The sequence below is a fragment of the Sinocyclocheilus rhinocerous genome, unplaced genomic scaffold (genome assembly GCF_001515625.1).
Source record: "Sinocyclocheilus rhinocerous isolate Xijiao unplaced genomic scaffold, SAMN03320098_v1.1 scaffold809, whole genome shotgun sequence".
Classification (NCBI taxonomy): Eukaryota; Metazoa; Chordata; class Actinopteri; order Cypriniformes; family Cyprinidae; genus Sinocyclocheilus; species Sinocyclocheilus rhinocerous.
In genome coordinates this window covers 154,462-167,080 of record NW_015652299.1, presented here as the reverse complement: position 1 = coordinate 167,080, position 12,619 = coordinate 154,462, and the positions used below count along the sequence as shown (strand labels likewise).

Sequence of the window (12,619 nt, the reverse complement as noted above, 5' to 3'; positions counted from 1 at the left end):
CAAAAGCAGATAACTCCAACAGTCGTTTTTTGACAAAAGCAGATAACTCCACATTTCATGTTTTAGAGTTAAAAAAAAACATTCGTTTAATTTTTGTAATCTCCTCAGGTGACGATGTAGATGCCTGACAAACGTTGTTGTTGTTGTGATCATAAACTGTATGGATGTGATTACACGCAATACACGCAGCTTTTCCCTCACCATTGTAAGGTTCCGTGAAAACGTTTTAGCTTTTATGTTCCTTTTTCACCCTGAAGAAGATATCACAGGTTCATCAAGTTAGTCTGTAATGCACTTTTTACCGGTCTTCCACAAAAATCAATTAATAGACTTCAGCTTATCCAAAATTCGGCAGCTCGGCTATTGACTAGAACTAAAAAAGAGAGCATATAACACCAGTTTTAGCTACACTGCACTGGCTTCTTATAAAATGTAGAATAGATTTTAAAGTCCTTCTTATTGCGCATACAGCCCATAATTGTATTGCCAGTTCTCTTGTTAATTTTACTCCATCAAGAACCTTAAGATCACATAATACAGGTTTATTGGAGGTTCCCAGTTCTACAAGGGGGAAAAAAAAACTGGTGATGCAACCTTCGTAAATTATGCTCCAAAATTATGGAATACATTACCATCAGATATTAGGGAATCTAGTACACTTTGTATTTTCAAAAGGAAGTTAAAAACTTAAAAAAAAAAAAAAAACAGAACCACAGCTTATCATTATTGGTTTCTAACAAATAGCCTTCTCAACTATAGATACTGCCAGTCACTGTAGATCACCAGGGCCAAAGTTTTCGGTCTTTCTGAGTTTCCATGTAGCCCTGAGTTTTGTGAAGTGTGTGCTTAAAACCGTTGACTGTCAAGTGTTCTGTTTATTTAACATGTTTTAAGATTTGACAGGCTCTGGTGCTAATCTGACGTGCCTCCTGCAATCAGCCCTGATTGAAACACCTGCCTCTCAAACCGAGAAATGGACAAATGAGGTCTACATAGCAATCAGGAAGCCTCTTTAACAAATAGGTAACATGCTCTTAAGCAATCAAGTGCATCCACTAACAGCAAAATGAGAGATGCATTTATAAATGCTTCTTTTCTGAATATTTTAAGTGTGATGACCCCAAGGATGTTCTTTCGTTAGGGTACCCAGAAGCCCAGCATGATGATGGGATGATACAGAGTAATACTTTCAGAAACAGCTGCTGAAGCCTTACGTTCACTCCAATTGGGTCGCTATAGCATTTTTGGAGTTTAATTCTTCTTAATGACAATGACAAGGCTCTGCATTACCGAATAATTTACACATAATTTAAATAAACCTGCACAATCGCAATCAGTTTTTATTTTACAGTGAAATATGACAATAGCAATATTTCTTATTTTGTTTTTATTTAGTATTTGTATTTTTATTTATTTAATAATATTAAAAATAAAAACAATAAAATTATTATTATTATTATTATTATTATTATTTATAGTCATATTATTAAAAATGATAATTTAATATTATGTATAGCCATATTGTTATTAATTACAAAACCAGTAAGAAGAGATTTGTTTGCATTTTTCTTTATGATTTCACTGAAATCCCATAAACAAGATCCCATAAACTTCTGTTCAGTGCTTCTGCTGTGTTACTGTAGATTGGTCCCTGCTGTAAGCGATTTCATAAAGTGATGGGGACAACATTGACCATGGGAAAAAAAGTGCCCACAATCAGTGTCACCTGTGAGTGAAGTACTTACAGGTCGTTGTCTGTTTCTGTACGGGGCTTCTGTCCTCTCCTGTACACCATACATATTGTGGCCACTACTCCTACAATCAGACCGGCCACCACCACAACTCCCAAGATACCAACAATACCGCCAGGAGGTCCCTGTGGCATCGGCTTTTCTGCAGGAGAAGAGAAAGAAATAGCATCATGAATTGCGCCTGATTCATCCCACCAGGATTAAACAATCAAAGATTCAGAATCATAAATATAAGAGGTCGCAGGCTGACGCAGCACCAGCCGACCACAGATAATGAAAACATCACTGTGTTTCATTCCTGCATGTTAAGTCAGCATGAAGAAAATGCAGTGTGGGATCTAGAATTATTCACTATTCAATTGTTTATACCTTTTACTCAGATACACTATTTAACCAACAATTAGGCCTAATATTGACAACAGGTTTCACTATGGAAGCAGCATTCCAGTCAATGGCTTATAAGAGACATGATGGTTGAGGTCAGAGCTTAAAAGGAAAGTTATCTCAAAAATGAACATTCTGGCATCATTTAATCAACAAAATATAATTTTAGGACATTTTGCTTAAAAATTACAAGGTGAAAAAAAAAGAAAAAAGAAACATATGCATGGATGAATTGTCTGTGTGTGTGTGTGTGTGTGTGTGGTTTGGCAAATAGATGTAAAATATTTTATTATAGATGTAAAAGTTAGCATTCATTTTATGCTAACTTTAAGAAAAAAATCCAACAGCATTCATATCAAGCACACATCTTAAAATTATTTATAGGGACAGATCACCCAAAAATAAAGTTTTTTTTTTTTTTCACCTACATGTCATTTTAAATGCATGCATATGACTTTCTATCTTGCAACCAGGGTTGTGCAAATTGAGAATGTATGCAAACTGAAAATTCACACCAATGCCTACTAGAGCTTGAACTGAAATAAGAAGTGGATTGGAAGAAATTAATCATATAATAAAATTGTTGGAAATCAAATGTTTGTTTCATGTTATAATGAATAATTACCTTTTTTTTTTTTTTTTTAGGTGAACTATTCTGGTTTTAATCTTCTGGTCTTCTATTATTTTTCAAATCTTACTTTACGAGACCTTACTGATGATAAAAAAAAAAACATTGTCAGTTTTACCTGTGCATTACAAGGTAAGGTGAACAGAACACTTTGAGTCTGTCTCATTCTTGAGAATGAGAGCAAATATATGTGCGAATTTCAGTCGATACTGTTGAGGTGTGAAGGTAAAGAGGTTTCTTCTGTAATCCTTGCATCATGGCTGAAAGCAGCAGTTTCCTTTGTATTTCAGCAGATAAAACTCAGCCTGGAAACACAAAAGCTGCAGTGCGGTGATCTCCGCAGGCTAATAATATCAGCTTCTTGCTAGATTGAACCATTAATGTTTACCTAAGTAAGGTTGTTTTAGGACTGCAGTCAACCAACCACAAAAATATTGTATAAAATCTGCTAAAATAATCATTTTGTTTATGATTTTTTTTAATTTTTAGCATGTGGGCTCAGCAAAAGTGCATGCACTTAGATGCTCCCTATGAGAGCACTATAATTTAAGATGTTAATATGTATGCGGAAATGCCAGCAAAAACAATCAGACTTAATGCATTCCAGCAAAAGCACATTCTCACATGTAAACCAACTGAGCAGCTGCTCGTGGGTGTTAAGCCACTGGGTTTTTTGGCAGACTATTGGGGCAAATATCTTCAGAAGTCTGCAGCAGCTGTTGCTGACTTTATGATTGGCCTCTAGTTGGTGTCAAAAACAGTCAATGTTGGCAGCAAATGTCAACATGGTAACTGATTCCACTGTCAGGGGTATCTCATAAAATTGGTGCAGTGTGACTGATGGCCAGCAGGGGGTGAGAGCGTTTACGGTGGCACCATATGTGCTACAATCAGTCACATGTCATAACTCATCTGCATAGACTAGACTACCCATCCAAATTATGTTCAGACGTGCAACACTTGATACAGCAGATGACAGAATTATTGTAGACAGGAACAGGCCAAGAAATGTAATATAACTGAACACAATAAGCAAAAGCTCTTTGTGGCTTCGGTGCTATTTTTCTAACGCTCATGTCTTAAATAACGTTTAGTTCTGCCATTTAATGGTATTCTGGCTTGTTTTGCAAGACTTTTTTGTGCTTCCATGGCTTTCTAGGAGATTGTGCTGTCATATACTGAGTGCCGAGTTTGATCAGTTTGCTTGTTTGATTGATTTACATACAAGTGCTTTTACAGCCAGGAATATTTTATTGCTCAGTGGTTGATCTTTCATAGTTTGAAAGAATTTATGGAGGTCTCAGCTGTTTCATTGAAATATCAACTTTGTCTGCTTTCAATAAAGTTCATTAAGGGAAATAAAAAATGGATGTAGGCCTAAATGTGAGACATTTTGACATAGAACGAGTATAGAGAGCTATAAAATTAAAACGGTTGCACTGGAATAATTTGATGAGATATACTGGAGTATTTCAAAATCTGAGCAGAGTCTGAGACATAATTGACATCTATTTGTGAAACACAAGAAGAGAAAAATGTGGGATTAATGAGGTGTTTTTTTTTCTTTTTTTTTCTGAAAGATGAAAAAACGGAGAAGTAGGACGATTGTGTCTCTCTATTAATCTCATTGCTGTTTAAAAGAAACAACTTAGATATTAAAGAGATCTCATTTGTAATTTATATTTCCTGTGGGAGTTCTAACTCTATTGGTTTGAAATAAAAGACTGCAGTTGAAGTGAATTTCTCTTTGCAAGTCTTGTTACTAACTCAAGCTAAGAGAGACATTTTTACATATAGTATACAGCTATAAAATTAAAATGGATAGCACAGTATTCATTTTATGTGAAATACTGGACTTCATATTTATGTTTTACTTTTGATGGCAGAATTTGGTATCTTGGCAAATGTGAGCACAGTTTGAGACATTATTTATATCTATCCTAAAACTCTAGAGGACAAATGTGGGATTATTGGGGTGTAGAAAAAAATAGAAAAAAACCGTTCCATTTGCTTTCTATTTAATCTCATTGCTGTCTAGAAGAAATAATTGAAATATTAAGGAGATCTAATTTGTAACTTGTATTTCCTATATGGGAGTTTGAACACTATTGGTTTTCAATGTAAGACTGCAGTTGAAGTGGATTTCTCTTTGTACTGTGACAGACTCTGGGGTAGAAGCCAAGAAAGACATTTGGATCTGATGTTGCATGTCCAGAAAAGAGTTTTTATTTTATTTTCAACAAGTAATTGGTATGTCCTAAAACGTGATATGAAAAAAAAAAAGATATGTGATGTAATTATATGACTATCATTGTTGCTAAGAAAGTGTGGATCTATCCTAGCATTAGGGATATGCCGGTATCAAATTTTCATGTTGCGATTAATTGCTAATGCTTTTATTACGGTATACGGTATTATCACGATATTGAAATGAAGTAAAAAAAAGTGCTGTCATAATACAGTATAACAGGTTTAATAACTTTTTTCTTATAACAAAAATAACTGAACATTTAAATGCAAAATTAAATTAAAGTGCAAAAGAACTATAAAGACCAATAGGTATCACTTTACAATAAGACCTCATTAGTTAACCTTAGTTAATGCATTAACATTCACAATGAGCAATAGCTACATTTGCTACAGAAGTTATTAATCCTTGTTTAAAAAATACCGTCTGCGCTTGTTTACATCAGAGTGCGCACGCATCTTTCATGCAGCATACGGCGGTGTTGTGCATTTTGACCAGTTTATGGGAAAAGTATTCTTAAAATGCATTCAAAATTCTGAATAATTTGTAATATATAATTATTCACGGTATTTAGAAGTGCCCACAATAACAATATCGTGCATATTCATTACCGTGATATATCGCATTACCGAATACCGGCACAAGTCTACCAAGCATGAATCAGTATTTTTCATTAAACTCTAATCCTCAATTACTGGCTGATCCAAGATTATGAACACGGATTTATAAAGTTTCATCCATGCCAAAAAAGCGTATGCATTCTTGCTGATTCAATAGTGCTAGAAAACAGAATAATGCATTCTCATGAATCTTTAACTGTTGAGTACTCCATCAAACATCAAGGCACAATGGCTCAGACTCACTTCCAGAGATCCCCAATTGAATGGCAGAGCAGCATTAGGATTCCGTCCTCAAACAGAGTCTGCCAACCTCAATAAGCAAAACCTAGGGCAGAATCAATGGCTGCTCCCCTAGTGCTGCGAGAATCTCTAAACATGTTCAAGACTCTACTGAGTAAGACGCCTATATATAGCCACCATGATGTCTTCATTATTATCTGACCGTGACTGTCTCTCCCGACAGGACGAAGCTTCTTTCCCAGGGTTTTTTCCCCCAACAGCCTCTGATCGCTTTGCTGACTCTCTCTAGAGCACAATGACGGACATTCAGAGCACCATTTCACATAAGAGCGAACAATGGCAGTGCAAGCCTCCACACCTGTAAACCGCTCACACTTTGTGCTTCACACTCAGCGTGGGCAGTGTAAGCAATTACATGTCACTATGGCCCGCGATGACCTCAGGTGCTGTGCTGCCTGTGGACTACTTAGAAGTCGTGTTGTTTGAAACCTCGAAATGGCAGGAAAAATACTTGCCACTTTCCACAAGTACACAGTGGTGTCTCCTCTGATATTTTTAAAAGACACAGACCAAAAATGACCATTACATATAAAGGCATTTGATATTGTAGCAAAGTTCGTAGTTCGGGAAGAAGGAGGCGGGAACCGGCGGACATTTAAACAAACTTTAATAATAAAATAAACAAACACAAAATAGCGCGACAGCCCCTCGCGGACGACTGTCGCGCACAACCAAAACACAAAATAAACTCCAGGCCTGGTCCTCTCTCGTCTTTCACTGTTGTCACTCCTACTTTTATCCTTCCGGAGCTCCTCCGTGAGACTCGAGACCGGTGAGTGGCGCAGGTGTCGCGCATTAGCAATTACTCCACCGGCCTCGCTCCGTTCCCATGGCTCTCGGCCCCGCCCCTCTCGTCACATATATGTTTAAAAGGCTCTACTTTTCATGCATGGTTGATATTATGTAATTGAACATATCTAAAAGGCCTCACATCAAAAACTTGCAACGCTTTTAAAAATGTGTACAACACACTGCAAAGGAAAGAACTGTGATTTTCTGGGCTTTCTCTGCTAAAATATTGGGAGTGTTCCACCAAGTAGCCAATCAGAACCTGAAATCAAAAGCAGTTTGGAATGATGAAATTAATTAATGATGAATTATCAATGCAATGCAAAATAACGTGCAGAAATACTTGCCACTTTCCACAAGTATGGTATGCATTGGTGTTCCTTGGATATTTTTTAAAAGCATTGGAGGCAGAAAGCAAGTTTTTGGTGTGAGATCTTTTAGATATGTTAGATAAACAATTACATAACATTAACAAAGCATGGAGAGTAGAGTTTTAAACATATCAAATGTCTTTATCCCCTCTTAAAATTGTTATTTCGGTCTGTCCTACTTCATAGGTCTTCACAGATCTCAACTGAATCCATCAATCAAAACCATAAAACACTGTCAAAATTGTGATTACATACATATTTGCTGAATGCTTGATTCTGATCGTTGTAATTGGATCCACTTATTTATGGTAAAAAAAACTTGGACTCTTTCAACAGCTTGATGGGAAATAAAATGTTTGCAGGTGTATTGTTTTTGTCAAGCTTGACCATTTGATTCTGTTACTCAAGTTTTTGAGAAAAAAAAGCTATCAATTTATTTATTTATTTAGAAATTAAATGTCCAGTTTTGCATTTTTTATTCTTTATTCAAAGTGTCACTAATCTGCAGATCATTTTAAGGCAACTTATTGAGAAAATGCGCATAAAGGATAAGAAATGCATTTGTTAATAAGGAGAAAGATGTTGCATGTTAGAGAGATAAGAAGAAAGGGCTTTCTGCTATGAGTTTTATTCCCATAACTGTAGTTGCACTTTGGGCCTGCTTTCCATTGCCTTAATGCAGCAGTCAGACACAATTCTGTGTTACATAACACAAACACACAATGAGGACAAGAATAGGTTCAAAATGCAATTTTCCTTTTATGGATCGGAGCCTCGGATACACTGCAGAGAAAAGGACTGTGATTTTCGTTTTTTCTCTGCTAAAATACAGGGAGTGTCTCACCAAGTAGCCAACCAGAACTTCTAAAATCAAAAGCATTTTGGAATGATGAAATTAATTCTTGTTGAATTGTCAATATAATATAAAATTATTTTCTTTTTAATAACAGATTGCTTTCTGTTTTTGTATCTCTTTTTTCTTTGATTCAATAAAAAAATAATTTTAAAAGTATTGTCTTAATAATTTTAATATTTAATTTTAAAAATATATTACTATTATTATTATAATTATAAAAAATATAATAAGATTATTATCATCATATCTGTTTTAATAGTAATTTGCACTTGATTTTGTTAGTCACAAACACAATAACTCTTTACTGTTAAACACACCTGCAAACTTTTCCTCCCTTCAAAAAATAAACTTTTCTCTCTTTCACATTAGGAGGGGAAAAAAAAAGGGAAAAAAAAGGATAAAATCACAAAAGTCCAGTTAAACAGAGAGTTGTACAGCCGTGGCCCAGAAGGCTGAAATGACTCTGTCATCATGGTGAGAGATGGAGCAAGGCCTTGTTACAGCAATTCTTATTAATCACCTTGTTCAAGACCTAGCTCCATGAAGGATGGAAAAATCGATCCAGTTCTCAAAATGTATAGCTAAGCATACAGAAGGAAATTCCATTAGCCCCTGCAGGACGATGTTACAGTAGCAAAGCCATGCATGCTGGAAGATTCAATTAAACTCGGGAACGCACTGCTGGGAGAGGGAACACAGGATATATTAAAACATATTTTAGACTCAACATTTTTCAATTTAAACTTTAAGGTATGGTCCTTTATTTGATTAAATTGCTGCTGATCATGCCCAAGGAACTGGATTATGGAACACCTGTGCTTCAGGTTTGAAGATGTGAGATATTAAAGAGACCATTTTTTCTTTTTTTATGAGATGCCCTGTCTTATATGGTACCAGATAAGGGACGACCCATAAGAGGGTTACTGATATGATGCTCATTTCTGATGCTTATCTCTTATTTAACGAAACATTAAAGAATATATTCATACATACAATGACATCTTCCATATACACACACACACACACACACACACAGTGGGTATAGATAAGAATACCCCTTTAAAATAATATTTGCTTAAAGATTGCTAATAAATTGCTTTGCAGCCTTAAATGAAGACGGACACATTTTTTGTATTACTCAGTGCAACTTATAACATCCAAGTCAAAGATCAAAGATATAACACCAAAACGAAAAAAACCCCCAAAAAAACTGAATCATTAATTTGGAAAAAAGGATCACCCCCTCCTAAAAATGACTTGTAAATTCAAGGACCTCAAAGAGCTTTCTGCGCTTTCACTATCCGCGCTGAAGCTGAGATCATTCGCCAGCTTAGTGAAACAGTTTGCATGACATTACACGTCATATCCTAATGTCACATGCCTTTACACATTCCAGAAAATCACTGAAATTTTCGAGCAAAATCAAACCATCCCCGGGACAAATCACAGGACACATTTCCCATGTATTTTCCGGAATCTGTGTGAAAAAGGCTAATGGGGAGAAGGTTTACCTTCCAGCATGACAATGACCCAAAGCACACAGCAAAACTGAGCACACAGTGGTTGAATGAGACAAAGGTGAATGTCCTTGCATGGCCTAGTCAGAGCCCAGACTTAAACCCCATTAAAATTTGTGGAATGACTTGAAGACTGCCGTCCACAAATGCCCACCATCAAATTTAACTGAACTTGAGCAATTCTGCAAAGAAGAGTGGGCAAAGTCTAGATGTGCAAAGTTAGTAGAGCCAGAGACATATCCCAACAGACTAAAGGCTATAATTAAAGCAAAAGGAGGTTCAACAAAATACTGACACAAGGGGGTGATCCTTTTTCCAAATCAGTGATTCTGTGTGTGTGTGTGTGTGTGTGTCTTTAATAAATCCAGTCTTCTTCTAGACAGCAATGAGATGCATGTAGAGCAAATTGAGCCTTTTGCTAAGATTTACTAGTTATAAAAGTCATAAATCAAAAGTTTGAAGTCCTTCAGATTTCTATATGAACTCAAACTGCATGTCAGCAGTCATTTCAATCAGTCTAAATGTATTTCTTCTAAGGCATTTTTTGGAGAAACATCTGAGATGCTTAAATAAAACATACCAGAGAACTCCATCAAGTCTTCTCAGCCATGAAAGAGCAACCTCTGGGCAATAAAACTTTCCTCTGGGAAGACATATCGGACTTAGATTTTCTAATCAGTGCATAACCTGCATCTTTAGTGTCAGCCAAAGAGAGAGAGAGAGAGAGAGAGAGAGATACATAAAGTTCACAGCAGCAGCAATGACACTGCAATCAGTTTTCTAGCTGATCCTTTAAGGCCAAACCCCAGGGACTCAATATTATTCCTTAGTTGTTGTGATAGCATGCGGTAAAGGCCATTGAATTATGTTGGAGTTAATAATGGCCTATCAGTGCAACTGCATTACAGACAACAGGCTCTTTTCTGCTGTAAGAGCAGAAGGCCTGCCTGGAGCTGTGATCAATAGGTTTATAATGCACTATAAACTTTTAACAGGCGGCCGAGCTGGCAGGCCAGAGCAACGATCTCCCACCCGTCTCCAACAGCATGACAGCCTGTTTGTGAATCATAAAAGAGGAATCACAGGGGCAGCATTTGACAGCCTTTCTGCTATGATTGCTCAGTTAAGGTGCTCTGCGAGCAAACTAATTGAAAATTCTATTTGTTTTGACATTTGTGGCCACAAGACAACAATAGAAAGTCCATTTAGGCGAGATCACATCTGAGTTACCACATGAGAGGATCTGAAGAACTTTAATGGCACTTTCACAATTCTTCCACACTTTTAAAAAGTTCAATAAAACTTTTATGGTTTGATGTGAATAAATATTATATTGGGTTATAGTAGGGACCTATAAAATCTGTTGTATTTTTTCCCCCAAATTCCGTTTATTAAATTACATTTTAATCAATTGAAATAAAACAAAAAATCACTACAATTTAAACAATAATAGTGCCCTATGAAATGTGTTTTTGTTTATTTATTTATTTGAAATTCTGTGTTGTCTGTTTAAATTTTTATGGATTCTACGTTTCATGATTTAATACAAATTTTATGAAAAAAATGGTGTTAATCAAATGAATGCATAAATAATTAACAACTTACCATTTTAAAAAGCAATCAAATAAAATTTGAACAATTCCTTTAATTTTATTGGCAAACAAAGTGCTGCACAATGGTTCACTTTTTACATTAAAATGGACCGAAAATTGTGTGATTTTCAGTGATATTCTTTAAAAAAAAAATGGTTTAATAAACTATATTGTAGTTATTCATTTGAGAAATATATTTTACTGTAAAATAGTTATATATTTCTGTCATAATTTATTCAAGATAAAACCAGTTTTATTTTGGCGGATTATAGTGGAGACCTTTGAGTTTCTGTGTGTATCTGACGATACTTTCATCAAATGAAATGGTGAAATGCTCATGAATGTCTGTTAGAGCATCTCTTGAGATGAAGTTCCCGTCTTCATATAGTGAGACGGCACATGCTGAAAACAACGCAAGCGTTACACATGCTTGAATAAGTGTAGCTGATAAAACCATGCCATGCATTTACACAGAGATGCACAGAACATGCAGGGGTTAATATTCACAGACATTAGTCCATATAGAGTTTGATGTGTGCAGTCCTACTTTTGATTCATTCATCCAAATTGCGCAATTCTGTCTGCATTTTCCGCATTGCAGAAATCATAGGCCCATAGTATAGGCTTTAACAGTATTTCTAGTTTTTGCTTTCAAGTTTAAGGCCCTGAGAGGTTCATAAAATAAAGGCAAATATTAGAAACTGAACTGAAGTAACCAAATATATTTTTCTTATCAATCACTGTATTTAAGAAAAAATTGAACTGCAACTTCTGTCCTGTCTCAGAAAGTGAAAATTGTCATTGATTTTCAATGAGAGCAGAGAATCCACCCATATATAGACCTGTGATGTCCCTGTCAGCATAGCGATGTCTCTGCCCCTCCTGGATACAACCTTGATGATTAGTGATGCAGCCTGCTCCTGGGTGGCAGACACCTCCATCACCTGTCAAAGCCGCTAATGCAGCCCCCCTGAGCAGCTCCATGGCCTCAGATTCTTAACGTTTTGTCATGTAAGGTTCTTTGCAAGTTAACATTCAAAGGTATATACACACATCATATACAGTATTCATTGTCACATTCTTACATCGTTATATTCTAGTGCATGTGACAAAAGAGCATGGACATTATGACAGTATGGACAAACCACAATATCTTACCTCAGATTGGTCTCAGCTCCTTTGAACAAAAACTGATCTCTAGTGCACATTCTAAGATATTTTGTACATTCGTGTTCTTTAGACATGGAACTTAAGTCCAAATGTAATTGATCAAGATAGCTCAATTCAACTTTTAGGGTCAGTTTATGATAGGAAGGATTCAAGTCTCAGCTATAATGATTTTAGGGGTACCGAAAGTATGGAAGCCTGCTTCTGCCATGGAATAAAATAGAACTTTTTTTTTATTTGAGTTTATATCTCTCAATTCACAATTGAGAAAAGTTTGAATTTTGAGATGTAAACTCAGAACTGTGAGATACAAACCCACAATTCTAAGGAAAAAAGTCAGAATGGATCTGAGAAAAAAAAAAAAAAAAAAAAAAAAAAACTCATAAAAAGATTTGG

The 12,619-nt window shown here is 35.8% G+C and overlaps 1 protein-coding gene across 1 annotated transcript in view; it reads right to left on the bottom strand.

Annotated features, from left to right (window-relative positions):
* The window catches only part of LOC107714521 (nectin-1-like), a 193,300-nt gene that overhangs the window by 73,970 nt on the left and 106,711 nt on the right, over positions 1-12,619 (bottom strand). The window contains exon 8 of the mRNA XM_016520374.1: positions 1,746-1,893. Within this exon, the coding sequence (XP_016375860.1) occupies positions 1,746-1,893 (148 nt within the window). The remainder of the gene's footprint in view (positions 1-1,745; positions 1,894-12,619) is intronic.